At 45.6% G+C, this 19,237-nt stretch overlaps 1 protein-coding gene across 4 annotated transcripts in view; it reads left to right on the plus strand.

The window, feature by feature from the left end:
- Positions 1–3,267: 3,267 nt before the first annotated feature.
- Positions 3,268–19,237, plus strand: part of CDK5RAP2 (CDK5 regulatory subunit associated protein 2) — a 173,887-nt gene continuing 157,917 nt past the window's right edge. The window contains exons 1-3 of one of the 4 annotated variants that reach the window (XM_073225524.1): positions 3,268–3,515; positions 9,040–9,107; positions 12,091–12,158. In XM_073225524.1, coding sequence (XP_073081625.1) covers positions 3,460–3,515; positions 9,040–9,107; positions 12,091–12,158 — 192 coding nt within the window. In that variant the 5' untranslated portion in view covers positions 3,268–3,459. Of the gene's footprint in view, positions 3,516–9,039; positions 9,108–12,090; positions 12,159–17,472; positions 17,527–19,237 lie in introns of those variants that run through there. The other 3 variants (XM_037022238.2, XM_037022236.2, XM_073225527.1) reach the window with 3 other exon arrangements.

The following is a 19,237-nucleotide window of genomic DNA, read 5'->3' on the forward strand; positions in this document are numbered from 1 at the left end:
CTTAAATTTCAGCTCTGCCACTTGTCAGCAATGAGGCCCTCGAGTAAGTTATTTTTGACCTCTTTCAGCCTTAGTCTCCCCATCCGTAAGTAAAATGGGGATAACAGTGGTACCTGCTCCCGAGAGTTACGGTGAGGGTTAAATGAGGTGGTGTGTGTGATATGCTTGGCCCAGGTGACATGAGTACAAGATGCTCAAAACGTGCAAGTCCACGTCCTTGTTTCTGTCCTCAAGAGCTATCAGCTGCTGGATGGAAAGTCAGTTCCTTCATTTGGGAAGTGATTTATCTCCGCCCCCCTTACCACAAAAGAATTGGGTGTGTGTAGGTAGCTTAAAAAAAAACACAAATAAGTTGCCTCCAGAGCTGTGAGGTTCCAAGACATTCATCCGGTCCAACCATCATATTTTACAGATGTAGAAACTGAGGCCCAGAGACAAGGAGTGGCCAGCCTAAGATCAGAGTTAGTGGCAGAACCAGGGCGGGAATCCCGACACCCCAGAGAGTCCTTGCTCTTGGACAACTCATTCAACAACACTGGTTGAACGTAGCAATGTCAAGGATTACTGGTTCCAGGGCTTCAAGGACTGTCTCTTCCTAGGGGCAGGGCATCTGGTGTGCCAACCAGTTCCTGCCTCCTCTCTTTTTCAGACTGTTATTTTATTGCTGATTCTGGGGTGGTTGAAGATCTGGGTAAGGAAGACAGGCACAGGACCATGAGATTTATAGGCTTTACTGAAGCTGAGTGAGGAGATGGGGGAGGGTGAGCTATATGGGATTACCACTGACCTGAGCTACTAAAGGCATCTCAGGTCATTCTTACAAAAACCTGGCCGGATAGGTATTAGCCCCATTTTCTAGACTGATAGAAGCACTTATTCCACATACATTTTTAAACACCTGCTCTGTGGCAGGCGCAGTGCTAGGTGTTGGGGAAATTGGGGTAATAGCAGTGAACAATTCAGAACAGTCTCTGTCCTCACGGAGCTTCCAGTCTAGTGCAAGGGGAAGACGTTAAAAAAACACAGAAGTATGTAATTGCAAAATATGGTTAAGTGCCACAAGAGAAAAATATGGGTTGTTAAAAATACAAGGGGCTTGATTTACATTAGAGGATTCGAGAAGGCCTCTTCTGTAAATACATTAAAATTGCAGAATGAAGAACCTGAGGCTGAGGGAGGACCTATATATGATTATAGGAAAAGTCACCATCTACCTGCTCACCCATCTTTTCAAGTTATTTTCATCGAGGACTCTTCTGGCGGCCTGCAGAGGATGGCAGCAGCACAGAGGTGGGGAGAGGAAGGTTGACTCCACTGGCCCAACTCTGTCAAAACAGCGAGGTGTTTGGTGGTCACTGTGCATTAAGAGGGGCAGCCAGGGTATGGAAGGCACCCCGACCTAGTTGGCAGGTGCCCCGGGTGTGGCTCCAGTTGAGACTTACTGTGCATGACTTTGGCCTGTTGCCTGGCACTCTGCCTGGTGAGGTCTCTCCTGCTGGCTAGGTGAAACCTCAACCCTCAACCCGGACAGGGGAGGGCTCTTGACTCTGATTGGGAAATAATTCAAGAATAGGTTGAAGGACTGCAGGTAAGAAAGGAATTGATTAAAGCAAGAGTAGTAGCGAATGTCAGTTGCACAGTGCCAGGAAACGTGGCTCTTTTATTTGTGCAGCCATGCAGGCCATAGACAGCAAGTGAGAACAGAGGGAGAAAGGGAAGTTCATTGAACTCCTGCTCTGTGTAGGGCAAATCCTTTGCCAACTCCTAGAGTCCACTGTGCCCTTGATTTACACAGCTCAGGAATTGTATCCCTACCACTCCAGAACTTAGGGGAACCTCAGAGCACTGGATGGAGTGAGCTTATGTTCTGAGAACTTCCCAAAGCAAAGATCGGAGACTTTTCTGGCAGGCTGCTAAAGAACATGATTGTACAGCTGCAGTTCTGTCCGTGTCACGCAGGCGATTGGAAGGTGCAAGCCCCTCTCTACTCAGAGGTTCCCACAGCCACTTCCCTACTGGTTTGAAATAAAACAAGGAGAGAGAAAAAGGACTGCATTTAAGACTAGAAAAGCTGAATGAAATGGCAAAGTGACAAAAACATTTAACCACTGGTGGTGGAAGCCGTGGGCTCTTGACTTGGTTGTGAGAAGGAAGCAAAGCAGGGATGGCTTGAGCAGCAGAGAGCTTATTTAAAGAGACAGGACACACTCAGACAGATGTACAGGTGACCTCAGAGAGGATGCAGCTTGAAGGTTTAGGGTTTGGGTTTTTAAGGATTTCAGGAATGGGGTAAATGACCAGGGGAGAGCAGCTGACGCATGGTTTTGTGATGTCTCTCTCAGGTGGTGGAAACATTATGTCGCCATCACCAACAGTGGTCAGTTCTTTAGATGTTCTGTAAGGCAAACTTAGAGAATTTACTAGCCCCGTTCTTCTTCAATGTAATGGTTACCCTCAAGTAATGAAAGCATATCATTTAAATCTCTTTGCCCTGCCTCAGCATGGGGTCAGATGTTGGCTAATCACCACAAAATATGTTAGGGCCCTGATCCTTACCTCCTCTCTCCCTGGTTTTAAATGGAATCTGTAGCCTTGGGATGCAGTCCTTCCTGTTCTATTTATATCTTGGCATTTTTTCACCAGAGGCAGAAAAAATTAACCATGATGCTTGTCCCACGTCCCTGTTCCAAGTCAGACCTAGTCATTTCTCCTCTCTGAGCCCATTTACAGATCTCAGGTGCCTTTGAGCCCTAAAGGTAGTAAAGGATCACTTACTTAGAGGAGTGTCACTGACCCCTGGGCTCATTGGTTGGATTTTTCTGCTTCAAACCAAGTGTTCAAATTACTGTTTGAGTTGGGATCCCGCAGGTAGGATTTTTCTAAAGTGAGGCAGCACCTGATAATGAGTTTCAACTCAAAGCAGAAGCCTTTTGGATGCAGAGACCCTAAGGTTTGGGGTCACTATTCTAGAAACGTGACTACCGGGTTAGGAACTCTGAGGGTCCGTAAGGGGCAGGACGCCCATCTCCCGCTTAAATTAACGGACCGAGGTCGGCGCTCGCCCTCAACAAAGATGGCGCCTCCCCCGGCCTCGGCCTGAGCACCCTCACAAAAAATGGGAGCCAGTCGCTTTTTCCTTGGTCTTGCCGGCCCCAGGGCGAGGCGACGCTCTGCCCTTAGTTAAGATGGCGCCCGCCCGCGCTTCCCTGCCTGGATCCCGGCCCCGGCCTGCTGGCTTCACCGCGCGCGCCTGGGTGACCACGCCTCGTTTCCGTAGGAAGAAGCGCCGGGAAAGATGGCGGAGGCTGCGGTTTGAATTCCAGCGGCGCCGCCAGAGTCCGAACAAGACCTGGGCTGGAGGGGGCGGGGACCTGGGGAGCCGAGCGGGTCGCGACAGCGAGGGGAGCCGGTGGCGTCGCCGCCACGGACGCGAGCGCCACCGCCTCTTCTGCGGCCGTGATGGACTCGGTGCTGGAAGAGGACGTCACCCTCCTCACGCCGCTCAGCGGCTGCAGGTGCGGCCGGGGCTCTGCAGGGTCGCGGTAAACCAGCCGGGGTTCCCCTCCTGGGGTTCGGTCTAGTGCAGACTCGGGGCTTGCCCTTGAGGGCGTTCGAGGGCGTTCGGACAGGGGCAGCGTTGGGTGGGCCCCTGGGGGAGGGGTCTTCGGGTCCCCGTCCGCTGACACTGGCTGGGGGTTGGGGGCCCTGACCTGCGTCCCGCCTGCCCCGGTATTTCGGGACACAGCATGCGGAGGGTGTGACGGGCAGGTGAGGGGTTTTCTGAAGGAGCGGGAGGAGAGCCCCCTGGAGTGTGCCGTTGGTGGGGGCTGGCCGAGGGTCGGGACCTGAGGGACTTGGTGGTTCATTCTGGATTCGGGTTTGCTTTCATTACGGGGAGCGTGGTTGGTAAGTCCAGACCTGCTTACGGGGTCACAGAGTGGCCGCGAGACCGAGGCGGTAGGGTGCAGGGGTTAGGAACCCCGGCTGTAGTGAAACAGGATTGGTTTGAAATCAAGCCCTTTAAATTAACCAGCTGTGTGACTTTGGTAAAGTGGTTTAACCTGCTTTCCCATCTGTAAAATGGGGCTGATAGTAGTATCCGCCCATCCGAGTCGGGGTGAGGATTCAACGAGAAGATGCCTTCGTAGAAGTCCGCTTGGCAAGAGTAGTGCTTGGTGTAACCATAGCTTAAAAAGTGATTTTGTGTTGTCATTGTACTGTGATTACCATCAAGATAATCATCAATAGTAGTGGAAGTCAGAGAGTGGGGCTAGAGAGCGGCCTCCCCCTGGGCCTGTCCTGAGGCGGTTGGAGTCGGTACTGCTGGTTGAGGCCTGGGGTCTCCTGGTAGGAAGGCCTGACGGAGCCCCAGACTGCATAGGGCCTGGGGCCTTTGGCTGTCCTGGGCTTCTGCTTGAAAGGTGGGTAGAAGGTCATGGAGTAGAGTCCCGAGTGAGAATATCCAGTGTTGATCCAGGTCTGCTCCCGATGGCTGCTGCTGTTAGTCAACAGACCCCAACTGAAAGGGTGACCGTGTTATTTATTGTGCAAACTGGGATGCTTTTAAGAGTATAATGGGCACAACAGATACTTATGCCTGGACAGTAGTTGTAAACTGGTCTTCTGAGCAAACCTGGCTAGGTGGTTGCTCTGTTTGTTGAGAACCCCTCTCTGTATGAGGCACAGAGCAAGGCCCCTCTGCGGCTTCTGTTTAATTGGGTCCTGTGGTGTAGTTCATCCTTTCTCTTCATTTTCCTACCACTGCCCCAGTATGATGGGCTGTGACTGCTCGCCTGGGTCGCCCTGGTTTCCTCCACTCCTCTAATAGTCCTTTATACTACAGTTTGAAAGCTCTTTTTAAAACGTAAATCTGCTTAGCATTCTGCTTCTTTGTTTGTTTAATGCTTCTTGTTGCCATTAAGATAAAGTCCATTATTATTCTCTCAGCTCCTCTTACCTTAGTACCACTTGCTTTGGGACCCAAACCTAGCTGGGGTTTCAGTTCCAGTTCTGCTGCTTAACAGTGTTGTGACTTTGGACAAGTTACCCTCTGTGAGCCTCAGTTTTCATCATCCGAAAAACAGATGAGTCTGAAAGGGTTTAGGCTGATGTCTGACACAGGGTAGCAACTCAACACGTGAGCAAGTACTGTCTGTTTCCTCCTCTCTCTGCCTTTGCAGGTCTCAGGTGCTGCATACATTCCTGTAATTGGTCATCTCATCACCTGCTTCAGACCCTCCCTGGCTCCTATTCACCCGCGGGATGAAGTTCTTTAATATGCTTCTAAGGCCCTTCATAAGCTGGCCCCATTTACCTTGCTAGCCACCTCTGCCCTCCCTTTACCTCTGTCTCCGCCCCATATAAACAAAAAAGTTATTAATGAAATATTTTCTTTTTTATCTAAGTCTTTGAAATCCAGAATGTATTTTGTTATTTACAGCACTTCTCGATTGGGATTAACTGTACTGAAAGTGATTGATAGGTACATGTAACTTAGTGGCTCCTGTCCTGGACGGCACAGGTACCACTGTAAACAGTCTAATCTCCCTGGTTAGACTGTGACCTTTTTGAGAGCAGGGGCTGCCTTTGGTTCATCTTTGGTAACCCCAGTTCCTAGCCTGGCATCTGGCACATAACAGTTTGTTAAATCACTGAAAAATCAATCATCCTTTGAGGTGACAGTATTATCCCTTTTTTAAGGATGCTGAGGCTCCAGAAAGTGAAATGGATGGCCCGGGATCCCACAAAAAATACATAATTGAGCAAGGATTTAAATCTAGGCTTACTGACTCAAGAGCCTAGCTCTCAGAGCCCTAGTTCTCAGAGAACTGTGCCTTCCCACTAGTTCTCTGAACCGATTCTGAGATGATTCTGTGGGGATTCGGGGAGCTGTTGGCACTCACACTGGCCCTCAATGAGTGGCAGAATTTGTCCTGAAACAGGTTCTCTACTGGGTGGTCGTAATGGAAGAGAAAAAATCTGTAGAGTAAGATCACCTCTTTTTATCCTAATATAAGCACTCTTGTGTTTGGTAATTTCCAAGCCCCAGTTTTAGAGACTGGAGTCCAGTTTGTCCTCAGACTTTTGTTGAAGTGGTGAATATGCATCTTCTTCAAACCTGATCACCTGTGGGTGCCCCAGAGAGCCCCAGCCTGGTGGGATTTGGGCTCAGATCCTGGCCCAGGAACCTTGCCCACCATAAGGCTCTTTATTAAGCCCTGCCTAGTGGCATGGAAGGACCCTGGACTTTGTACTCAGGATGACAGCCTGAATCCCACTCCAGCCAGTTATGCCCTGTGTTGCTTGAGTAATTCCCCTAATCCTCTGAGCCTCAGCTTCTCTTCAGTAATAAATACCTATTTGTTGACTATGTGGATGAAGCAAGACTGTATGTGTTTCATGCCTAGCACCTACTGAGGGATGCATGAAATATTAGCTATTTTTGTTTTATTGCTAGAGTGTTGCACTGTTTCCTGGACAAAATCCTCTGTGCCCACAACCTGGTTCATCCTCTTGTTTTCATGCCCGGGTTTCTGCTGCTCCCTAACTCTTCCTAAGGCCTGGGTCCAGGCTTGTTCACTGGTGGGTTCCTCCAGCACATGGCCATTAGGTGCTTGCTGTCTGGTTAGGCCAAAAAAGAAATGTTTTCCTATCAGTTGTACTTTTATCAGGTAAAGAATGCCTTCACGGGCTTTTGGAGAAGGAGGTCAAGAAAGGAGATGGTGGAATGAAATTTCTGGTGACATAATAGCTTAAAAAGCCTTAAAAGGCTCAAAGGCTTGATCCAAGGCTGATCTTGGGTCCCTGCCTCCCACCCGCCCCTCCCTCGCCTGGCTATGAGGTTTGAGGCGAGCACTCCCAGTGATTAAGTGTAAGCCTAACGCGGCTAGCTTTTTCCCGACTGTATCTTTAGACTTAGAACCATGTCTGGTCCATAGTAGAGGCTCAACAAATATTTGTGGAATGAATCAGTTTCTTTCAGTATCTGTTTGAAAAGATGTAAATATACCATGTAAATACAGGCTCCATATTTAGTATTCCATGTTTAATCCATAAAGCCCCAGCCTTAGTTCTAAGGCTACAAGTGAATGATCAGAATGGGAAGCGGGAGCTCCTTAAAGCTGGAAGCGAATACAGAGTGCAGATGACAGTTTCATAGCCTTTTAAAAGTGGGTCAGCAAAGCCCAAGTGGAAATTTGGCAGGATCCAGGCAGGAATTTCTAAATTAAATAGTGGTTTCATCCAAGAGTCAGGATGTCATATATTAAATGGGATATCATTTTTCAAACTTAAGTGTTTGCCTTTTGGACCTTAGACGTCTAAGATGACATTCTTTGGCTATGTCCGCCATGTAGTTTTCAGCTGCAGTTGATCTTGGCTTGAGTAATTGATGGGCCATTTAAGCCAGTGGTGGTAGTAAATGGCTGTGTGGGAGAGAACCCCAGATTGGGAATGTAGAAACCAGACTGCAGGCTAAGTTTGACAAGTAACCTGGTGTGTGATCTTGGGCCTCTGGGCCACCATCTGCAAAAGGTAGTGGTTGAAGAACTTGAGTTTTAATTTTTAAAATTCAGTTTAGAAGTTGGAGTTTGTCCTTCTAATGATACTAGAAGTAGTTGAGAAATACAGAAAATTAAAAAGAAGGAAAATATCACTCATTTCCCTATAAATGATGACTTTTAGTACTTCCTTTGTTTGTAGTACACCCAGTTTCCAAGAATGATTTGAGGTGACTTTAGTATTCATGTATGTTTCTTCATAGTTGAGGGCATATTCTATGTGCTTTTTTCCCCCAGTTACCTTTATAGCAGACACATTTTACCTAATTCTCCTAATGTGGGGATTTTATGACATCTAGTTTTTTCTTGGTTCTGATTTTGAAGGTTCATTCCAACTCTAGAGGTTTGTGATCAGGCAAAATTATCCTAGGAAGAGAATGGTTTTGGATTTGGACGCATGGAAAGAGCAAACTGCCAAGTCAAGCTAAGCTTCCATCAGCTACTAGTTTACAGCTTGGGACAAGAAAGAATTACTGGGGTTAGACCTAAAAGGCTTTGTTTGGACTCGGTTTGCCACCTAACTGCCCTGTGGCTCTGGCTAGGCCATTGCGGTTATCTGGGCCTTAGTGTCTTCCTGTGAAAAATGCATAGACCCTTGGGTAATCAGGAAGTTCTCATGATGGTAAATCTTTTATAAATTATAAAGTACTGTATGTTTCAAGGTGACAGTGATATTTGCTGTCATTTATGGAGTACTCACAATATACCAGGTACCATGCTGGGCACTTTGGGTCTCGTTTGACTGGCAGTCACTCTGAAGTAGCTGTTTTCCATGTAAAGATGATGACAGCAGGCTTGGAGACATGTGGCAGAGCTTAGAAGAGAATTCAGGGTAGTGTCTTTTGTGGCAATAACACCTCCTGTTTTGATTTAGTTTTTCTATCAAAGTCTCCAGATTCTTAACCGAACCTGTTTTTATAATTCAGTTAGTGAAACTTCTGGATCAGTGAGTTTTGCATTGTTGTTTAACATCCTCAAAGCATCTGAATGGGTGCTTGATTGCTGGAGGGTTAATTTTTGATTGCGATAGGCGTATTAATAAATGCTACTAATAGTAACAACAAGAAAGACAATAGGTGACATTTTTTGAGTACTTAATATGTGCTGAGTGTTTATATACATCAACTCATTTAATTTTTACAGGTAGAGGGTGGTATCCTCATGTAACAGATGAAGAAAGTGACACTCAGAGACATAAGTAGCTTGTATTTGCCACAGGGCCTCTGCAGCTGGCGCATGTATGGTGCACAGAAACCTCGATGTTTGAATGAATGCATTCATGAATGACCGACTTCATTGATGGTCACCCAGCTGCTGAGTGTTAGAGCCCCAGAGCCTGAGGTCTTGACCTCTGTGCTGCGTGCCTCCCAGGTGGCTCTCAGCTGTGTGTGCCTGACAGTTGTCATGTGCAGTCCAGGCAGACTCAGCAGTCTGCTGTTTAAACACTAACTCATCTCTTCTCACACATGTTCTCTCCTAGTGGCCTTGTTCCTGCTTTACCAGAGGACTTGGATGGCGTCAGCCCCATTGCTGGTTTGGGAAATGATGGTAAGAACACAAAGTGGGCCATTCTCTTGCGTAAGAACAAGGGACGTAGCCCTAGACCTTGAGGGCCTTGAGGCCTTGAGCCTGGGGCTGAGCTTGGATGTCTCTGGGACCTGGAGCCTCCCCTGGCAAGGCCAGCTGCTGCCAGGAGGTGCTCAGTATTTTGTATACGTATTACTTTGCTATTTACACTGGACCAGAGGAATTGATGTTTTTTAGGCCCTGTTTCATGAGTTTTCTTTCTTGCTACCAAGCTTGTAGGGATTCAGCCAGTATTTGCTGAACCAGGAGGTGCATGGAGGCTGGATGTCGCATGGTGACTAGCCTGGCATGGAGGATCTCCTGGTTGCTACTGCCAAGTGGCTGGAGGCCGTGGAGTGCCGCTGTCTGACCTTTGGTGTGCCAAGGCCTTCCTGGCAGGCGGCTGGATTCCATTTGCCGGCTGCGGCCCAGCATTCCTACCCGGGCCTGCCCTTTGAGACAGACAGTTGGTTAGACCACAGGAGACGGTGCCGAGTACATAAACAGTCTGTTGTGTTTAAGCTGGACTTTTGCTAAGCATTCTTCCTAATTTTTGTTTCTGAAAAAACTGAATGCTATCATAAGTATTCTGTGGGAATGGCTAATAAGTTGCCTTGCTGAAATAGCTTAGAGAGATTTTGACTTGTGTGTGTTTTCTCTTCTTCAAAGTGGTGAGATGTGCAAAGGAAGAAGTTTTTAGAGCAGACGATGTAATTGTCACAGGGTTTATTTCTGGAGAATGCTTAAACTTCTGGGCCACTCTCAGGTTTTCTTTCAGAACCTACTAACTTTTCACTTTAAGAGCAAAGTCCAGCAATTCTGGTTTCTATTCTTCCTGCCCACAAGCAGTTAGAAGCAGTAAATTAACAGGCCTGCTCCTTAATTCAGTTCACAGTGTACAGGCTCTGGACTGAGCACCAGGAGCCAATCTTGAACACGGTTATGATCAAGCCTAGAGACAATTAAACGAAGAATTATTATGATGAATCCTGTGCTCATTGTAATGAGCAAAGAAGTAAAAGGTGCCTTGAGGGGAAAGGGAGATTTAGCTTGGTCTAGAGGAAGTGGGTCAGGCAAGATTTTCCCCAAAACTGGTATGGAGCTGAGACTGGAAGAAAGAGTGGGACCTGGACGGGAACATAGACACAGGTGACAGAGTATGGCCTGTTTGGGAAACAGGCAAACAACTGTGCAACCTTAGTCTGCCCCTGCCCAGCTCTTGAGCTCTTTTCTGCTGGGTGGCGTCTTGAGCGCCACGCCACTCCCGCCTCTGGCCTTGGCGGGGGAGCCGCTTCTTCCTTGTCCTCAGCTGCCTGCTGTGTCTTCAAGGCCTAGTTGAGAGCTTGCCGCCTTCCTGGCTCCCCTCAGGCACCCTGCTCTCTGAACCTTATGTATTTCCCTTCACCTCATTTGTCCCTGTTGGCTACCCCGAGGCCGACCTCACCCACTTACACGCCTGTCACCTGGCCTAAGCCACTGTGTTCTCTGGCCTGGATTATCCCAGTATTCTCCTGACCGCTCTCCTTGTTGCTAAGTGCCTTGCAGTGTGTTCTCAGCGAGGCAGCCAGAGGGACGTAGAAAGCTAAGTCTGATCTTGTTACTCGTTAGCTCAGACTCCGGGTCCCAAGAAGAGCCTGCAGGGCCAGGTGCAGCCTGTCCCCCAGTACCCCGCTTACCTCCGTTTCTCCTGTCCTTTTGTGTCTTGCTCATCCAGTCGTTGGCCTCTTGGCTGGTCCTCAGTTCCACCAGGCGTGCTCCCCCCTTAGGCTTCTCCCATTGCTCTTCTCTTCCCCTGCCGGGATGTCACCTTCCTGCCAGGCTGCTGATCAGTGAGACCTTCCTAATTTAACCACCTTATTTAAAATTGAATCCTCACCCCACCCTTGGTATATCATATCCTTCTCCACTTTCTTTGTCTCCATATCATTATCACTCTTTAACGTACTCTGTAATTGCCCTTTTTTCTAGAATAGAGTATCAACTTTCTCTTTCTAGAGTATCAGAATCCTCTTTCTAGAGGATCAGCTCCCTTTGTTTGTTTTGTTTCCCATGTAGCCATACCAGAATGGTACCTTGCAGAGAGTAGGCCCTTAATGCATATTTCTTAGAAGAATGAATTTATTCATTCACTCAACACCATTTGCTAAACCCCTATAAAGGTCCAAGCACTTCGCTTAGCATGGTAACAGTTTGTTTCCATCTCTTCCTTTCCTGCAAGATTGGGAACCTCTTGGGAGTGGGGTCACCGTGTCTTTCATGGTTTCCCCAGCACTTGGCATGGTGCTTGGCAAAGAGCAGGGGTGTCTCAAATGTTTGTTGAATGAAAGGTGCTGTGGAAAGATTTGGGTATTGGCAAAGTCTTTAATCACTCTAAAGCAGGGGTTAGCAGTTTTTAACCCGCTGTCTGCTTTTGAAAGTAAACTTACTGGAACACAGCTGCTTTTTCTCTGTTTATGAGTTGTCTGTGGCTGTTTTTGTGCTGCAACAGAAGAGTTGAGTGGTTGTGACGGATTTTAGGCTTTGTGGAGGGCCTACAAAGCCGAAAATATTTCTTGTCTGGCGTTTTAAGAAAAGGGTTGCCAGCACCTGCCATCAAGCCTTTGTTGTGATTGCCAGTATGTGAAGATGATACCTGTTCAGCACAAAAATGTGACCAGCAGAAAGGAAGCACAGGTCAGGACACTTCTGTGTTGCCACATGCCCAGCGTGTGTTCTGGATTTATCTCTGACATGTACATTGCTACACTGGGGCTGGTTGAAGTAATTTGTAAATAATTGAAATACAGTGGTTTAGAGATTTCCCCAGACTCCAGCCAGCAAATCCTAACAGACAGAAAGTATGAGTAGAATGTGCCATGGGACAGTATATTCATATTTTTTCCTTCTCTGGGCTCTACTCCCCGGTAGGCATGCTGGGCAATTTGCATACCATGATGTCTTCCTATGTCTCTTTACCTTTTTATAGTGCTCCCAACTGTGTCAGAAGAAACCGTGTCTCCCACCAGAGCCAGGAACATGAAGGACTTTGAAAATGTAAGTGGAGATACCACATTACTGTCCCTAACCAGTCACGTCTGCTGCCTCTGTCCTGCAAACCCAGGGCGGAGCTGTGTTTCTTGAGCAGTGTCGAAGCTGGATAATGACTGCGTTAGGAAGAAGGCTGTGTCTCGTGGGCAACGTTACACACCCGCCGTCGGCCCTTTTATACACGGGCCAGTTAGGGTTTCTGCCCGGATCAGCAATTTCTAACTTTGGGGAGTTTGTGGTGTATTTCTGGTTCAGGGTGTTAACATACTGCACAGATGAGAAGAGCTAATGTTTGTCAAGGGCTTTCCTGTCATGTAAGGCACATTATTTGTGGTCCCCACTTAATCCTTGATGTAACTCTGAGGTATTTTGTATTATCCCCATTCTACAGATAAAGAATCTTAAGACCAGGAGAGACGTAATATCTGCATGGCAGAGCTGGGATTTGAATCCCAGTTTTAATGACTCCAGAGCCATTCCTTCCACCACACTGTGCCACTTCCTGCCTTTTGTAGGCTTCTCTTGGCTGCTCTTGAGGGACACGTGAGCAGCCTGTACCCAGTGCTGTGTGGTAATTGAGAGTGAATGACTTGGTGTTAGATTTGGCCTTAACACATGTTTTCCAGCATTGTGTCTTTCATTTCAAGTGACAGAAAATTAAGGTTATTTTCCCAATTCCAGTTCTCCTTAACAAGTTACCTGTTCAGTGCTCTCATTTATCATGGGAGGAATTAGGCCCTTCTTCATTTGTAACCAAGTGAAATCCATACTACAAAAGACACAGGAGATATTTATCAGAGGGAAGATCGAGGACACAGAAGGACATTCCACAATTACGTCTCTCTCTTCCCAGTTGTCTTTGCAGACCAGAGCGGTACTGTCTTCTGGATTTAATTTAGAATACTCATTACTGCTAATAGTTATCTGCAAACCACCAGTGACCAATTGAAGAAATGACTTGTCAGATCTCTAATGGAAACAAGTAATTTCTGAGCTTTGAGTTGTTATAATTTCAACTGTACAACTCGATCTATGCTGTGGGGTCTGAGGCCTCAAACAAATGAGATTTGATTATTCAACATTGTGTATAATTAAAATGTGCTCTGCTATTAAATGATTGTTCCCATTTTATCATAAGAATAATAATAGCTCCTGTTTATTGAGCTCTTGCTCTGAGCTGGGCACTTTAGATGTTAGAGCAGTGCTGCAAGATTCAGTTGTTTAAGTTTTGAAGGGCACAGTTTTGAGTTTTATTTCTAGATGGAGAAATTTAACAAATCTTAAGAGTTCTGGTTTGACCTTTTATTGACTGCCTTTTGACCTGAGAGGAATCTTAGAATTGAAGCCAACCATCTTTTATATTTTGGAGAAACTGGGGCCCAGGGATATGACATGGGAAAGCTCTTTCTCAAAGGCAGTCCATGGCTGCTCAAGGACCATGGCCTCTGGAGCCAGACTGCTGCTTGTCCACTTCAGCTGGGTGACCCGGGCCAGTCACTTAACCTCTCTGTACCTCCTTTGTCTTTAAAATGGACATGAGAGTAGTTTGTACTTCATAGGGCTGTTGTGAGGATTAAATGAATGAATATATTGAAGCACATATGCCTAGCAGAGTCCATTCTACATGTTAATTCTTTCTCCTTCACACTGTTACTGTTATATTTATTATTTTTTCCTACTCTGCCATGTGATTCAAGTTTCCCTTGCTCAGGTGTATTCTTGATGATCTAAATACTAAATACTGTTTTCCTTGGAGGTGAGAGAGAGTCTTCTATACCAATTATGTTTTACAATTTTTGTTTTTTCTTTATGACTATGGTCCTTCAGATGCTGTTAGGTTTTTTTCTTGGCATTAATATTTTTTTTGTAGCATTTTCAAGAGCAAATTTTGCAGTTGAAATTGAAATGACCACGGTGTTTTCAGTGTCTCCCTTTCAAGTCTTTATAAGTCACTGAAAGCTTTCGTTTTAGCCTGAGCTGTTAAATGCATGATCTTTAGTAGAGGTAGTTTGAACTTTCTGTGGGATGCTGAGGAGGGAGTGCTCTTGGCATCTGATGAAAATTTTAAAGTCAGCATACATATTAAAGAGGGGGCTGGAACACTTTTGATTTAAAGGGCAACATTCTTCTTCTAGTTTCAGATGATGGAAAACTGAACATCAGGGTCTATTAGCTAAGGTCTAGCAAGATATTAGCCTCTTCCTGGGTTTGTTCAAGAGTTCATCCATTCATCAGTAAGTATTTTTAGTTACATGTCCTGTGCGAGGCTGTGTGCTGAGTGAGGGCTAGGGAATCTGCAGGAGTTTAAGATCAGGTAAGCCTCCCTGTGAGGAGGATCACAGTCTAGTTGGAGAGGTGGATAGGAAAATAGTGCAATGACAGAGGTAAGTACAGGCTGCTTTGGGACACCGAGGAGGGGCTCTGAACCTGGCCTGGAGGATCTGGGGAATCCTCCCTGGAGGAAGTGTTCCTTGAGTTGAGTTTCATCTTTGTTAATGCTGGTGGATAGCGTTATTAAATGACTGTCTAATAGTTCATAAAGACTTGCATTAAAAGGGATGGACTGACCCATAATTTATACACTCTCACTGTGGGACGTTCAGGTTTTTCTAATTTTTCACTATTATAAACAAAGCTGTGATGAATATCCTTGCATATACATCTTTACAGCTCTGTGATTATTTCCTTAGTGTAAATTCTGCTGCTCCAGTCTCATACCCACTTGCCCTGAGGTGCTGGAATTCTTGTATCAAGGCCCATATTCCTTTCTCTTGAAAATTTTTGGTCTCTGCTGAGGTATCTGGTTAAATTTAGTGTTCATCTGTGGAATGGCTAGAAGGTTTGCACCCTCAGATTTGCTTTGTAACCCCTCTGTTGTGGGTTACATATTGCCAGAGGAGAGCTGCCTCATCCTCTGCTTCCACCTCATGCATGGGGCCCTGAAGCTTCAGAAGCACCATGGTATTTGCATACATGGACTTGGGAATGACCAGAGTTGGGTTTCAGGTCTGGCTCTGGGTCTAATGGACCTGTGACCTTGGTTAATTAGGTTGCTTCCAGAACCTCATCTGTAAATGGGGCTAATTCTGTCTTTCATTCAGAGTTTTTATGAGGATTGCATGACTTAAGGTGTGGAAAGCGCCTAGCATGATGCCTGCCACATAGTGAGTACTCAGTAAATGCTGGCGTCTACCCTAATCTGAAGATCTGTCTGTTATAGCCAACTCCCTACGTTCTGCCCCATCAGTTTTCAGTTTCTCCTCATCCTTCAATGATGTTTCTTTGATATTGCAATGAGATCCCTAACTTCTTGCCATGGTCCATGAGCCCCTGCCCTGTGTGGTCAACTGTTTCATTTCTGTCAGTTGCAGATCAGCTGTGCCTCCCTCCGTCACGCGCTGTGCTCTGGCCACGCAGGCTGCTTTTACTACACCACGCCTTAGGACCTTCCCTCATGCACCTTCTTCTGCCTGCAATACCTTTTTCTCTCTCTTTGGATGGCAGGACCCTTGACCTTCATGTCTCAGCTTTAATGTGACTTCAGTAGAGAGGCAATCCCTAATTTCCTATCTCAACTCATTAGAGACTTCCATTATTCTCTCTTACAGCAAGCACTCAGCGCCCAGTCTTTTCCACTGTGGATTTTATGACTGTTGGCAATTGTGTATTTTATTTGTATACTTGCTTAACATGAATGACTCCTCTACTCTATTCCAAGTACTCAGCACTGAACCTGTCAAGATGGTAAGCACTTAATAAATATTTGTTGATTGAATGAAAGTATTATGTTTAAGAAATGAAACCTTCTCTCAGTTACCAACTTTACATTTTCCTGTATGGCCCCGGAAGATGACTGGCTAGCCAGTGACGGGTAAGATTCCTCAAGGGAGGAACAACCTAAGACAAGCACAGTCGCAGGGGGGCCATCAGGTGAGAAATTGGGGATCAACAGAGGTGAGGCTTAGAACCTCACCCCCCCTGTTTTGAGAGAAATCTTCTGCACCCGTGGATGTTTTGTTGCTCTTGTCTAGCTTGGATTAATACTTAGTCTATAGGCACAGACCTGATCATCTACATTTGCCCTCTTACAGCACTAAACTATGTTTTCTACCTTTATCTTGCATCTACCTACCACTTCAGCATTTTATTACAAAAAAAATAAAATAATAATAATAAGGGAGAAATGTAGGATTCACATATAAGTCAAGTATAAAAATCAAACGAACATTCATATTTGACCTGATTGTTTATAGTTCATAATGCATGATCAAAACCGAAAGTTTCTGTGATGACTGCTCTTGTACTGTTCACAATGTAAGAACTTATTCACTATGTAAGAATTTATTCACCATGTAAGAACTTGTTCGTTACGCTTCAGAAGATTGGAGACTGACGAGAATTAGGCTTGGGGTTGATTAATGATTGTGCATTGAGTCCCCTATACAGAATTTTATTGTTGTTAACAACCATTTGATCAATAAATATGAGAGACGCCCTCTCAAAAAAAGAAATGAAACCTGTAAATTTAGATAGTTTGTTTCTAGAAAGGAAAAATCATATTTATCTCACAGGGTTGTAGTGAGGATTAAATTACATGCTAGGACAGTGCCTGGAACACAGGTCTTCAGCCAGCGGCTGTTATTGTTAGAAAAGTGGCTAGAGATAGCATAGCTGGAGGGAGCTAGAGCTTGTAATCAGGGTGGGAGCACGCAGTAATGAGGGAAAGGTGAGGCTGTGAAGGGGGGACACGGAGTGCGCTGACAACCAGACAGGAGAGCAGGCACCACCTGGGTCGTGGGTCAGTGGAAGTGGCCGAGGACTGTGCTCAGTGGGCCGAGTGGGTGTTACAGCCACTCTCCATGGTGCTGGCTGTGCGCAAGGTGGGGCCTGACTGCACCGACGGCCTTTGGGATAAGTTTGGCTATGATGGGTGGGGATGTCTGGTAAGTGTTAAGTGCAGGGGTTCATCCGCGTGGTGGTATAGTCTCCTGCTTACTGGATTGAATGCTCTCTGCTCTCATACCTCTGCACATCCTGGCCATGCCTTCAAAAGTCTGACCAGATGGCGGGCTGGGCAGTGTAAATTTTTATAATCTTTTTGAAGGCCATTTGGAAAGAGATTTTGATAGTCATCAAAATAATATTACTCTTGAGCCCAATAATCTATTTTGGGGAAATTTAGCCTGAGGAACTAGTCCAGTGGAAGGAAAAGCTCTGTGCATGAAGGTGCTTATTGCTACATTGTATATAATTATGAAAAATTGGGAACGGGAATCTTATTTAACGTTTGTTATTGTTGGTTTCTTGCAACGTGTTCGATGAAGGTATTTCACAGATGAAGAAGCTGAGGTTGAAGAGATTAAATGACTTGCTGGTGAGTTTCGTGTGACTGAGAAGCTAAAAGAAGGCAGAATTCAAACCTGGTCTTATGCTTTTCTCTAGAGCACACTGAATCCATAAATGCCCAGTAGAGAAATGGTTAAATAATTGACTGTGAGTGACTTCAGTGAATTTGGTGCAGTCATTTTAAGTGATAATTATGTGTAATTCTGCCACAACATGAAAAATATTTAAGATATAATATTAGGGGAAGCAATGGAATATACAAATTCACTTATGTTACTGTAATTTTACAAAAGATGGATATTTATGAGCAAAGGCTGAAAAGAATATAAAGTTGATTTCATAAGGTGGTTATATTCCAAGTGTTGTTTGGGGTTCACTTTTAAAGTTCTGTTATTGCTACAGCATTGTTTGTTAATAAATAGATGTTTGTCTAGTAACGGCTTTTTGATTTGAGGACACTGGGGACGCCGGGGAGAGTATTGGAATCAGAAACTAATTCCACAGCATCTTCCTCATTTTAGGGTGTTTACTTCACTGCTGCTGGTAGAATAAGCTTAGATGTAGTAGTGTTTACCTGAGGCAAACTTTGGAGTTTATGGTTTTTGTGATGTGTAGGTGAGTGGTCTAATAGTTTTTGCACCTTCAAAGAGGATAAAAAAATTGCTGTCCCCAAATCTGCTTATTGAGTGTTTGAGTGAGAAATGATTCCTTCTGGAAGCCACCCTGTGCTTACTGCTTGCTAACTGCCAGGCTCTGCCAGGTGCTTTAGCTCACGTAGTTGTCACAGAACCCCTGTGAGGTAATTGATTTTTATACTCATTTTATATAGACGAGCCAGTAGGGGTTCAAAGATGTTAAATAGTTTTCCCAAGATCGCAAGGCTCCCAGGGGGCAGCATTGGGCTTGTCTGTTGCCCCCAGGGCCCTTTCCAGGAGCCCTTGCAGCCTCATATCCAAAGGTGACCTCCTGGCGGCTGGGCTTCAGCTTCGCAGGCCCAGGCTCTTGCAGGTTGGCTGAAGCCAGTTAGGCTCCTTACTTAGATTCCAGTTGAGGCTGAGCTGGTTGAAGGTGCCCAGATTGTTTTTTATGTTGTTGGTGTTTGTTTTTCTTCCATTGGTGGAGCGCTAGGTGAGGCCAGGCTTTTGACAGGGAGTGGGAGAGGGTGGAAGGCAGAGGGCTGTTAGCAGTGACTCGGTCTGTCCTGCTGAGCTGGGGCCCTTCTCCAGTTTTGGGAAGCACCACCCCACAATCATGCATGGGTTGTTTCCCATTGCACATGGCTGTAGTTCCACAGTGACACTTGGGCACCAAGGGCTGGCACGTGGCAAGTATGGCCCTTGCATCAGCTGACTTTGGAGCATTAAGTTTCTCAGTCGTGTTCAGTGGGTTTTATATTTTGGGGCATTTATTCCCATGGTGTGAGAAGCTGGTTTCAGTTTTTCCAGTTCAAGTTTGTTTTTTTTTTCCTAGAGTTTGTTTCTTCTAAAGGGAAAAGTACAAATGAGAAGAAGATGTTTTAAGTTCCTGTGCTGTGCTAGGTGGAACACTAAACATTAATTTCTTTTCATCCTTTTAATAGCTTTCTAACATAGGTAATATATTCCAATTTTTATACATAAAGGAATGGAAACACACAGAAAAATGAACTTGAATAAGATCCCACAGCTGGTAAGGTAGCTTGTATTCATTCATCGATTTATTCATTCAACAAATGTCATTTTGAGTGTCTCCTGTGTTCC

The sequence above is a fragment of the Manis javanica genome, chromosome 2 (genome assembly GCF_040802235.1).
Source record: "Manis javanica isolate MJ-LG chromosome 2, MJ_LKY, whole genome shotgun sequence".
In the NCBI taxonomy this organism is placed as follows: Eukaryota; Metazoa; Chordata; class Mammalia; order Pholidota; family Manidae; genus Manis; species Manis javanica.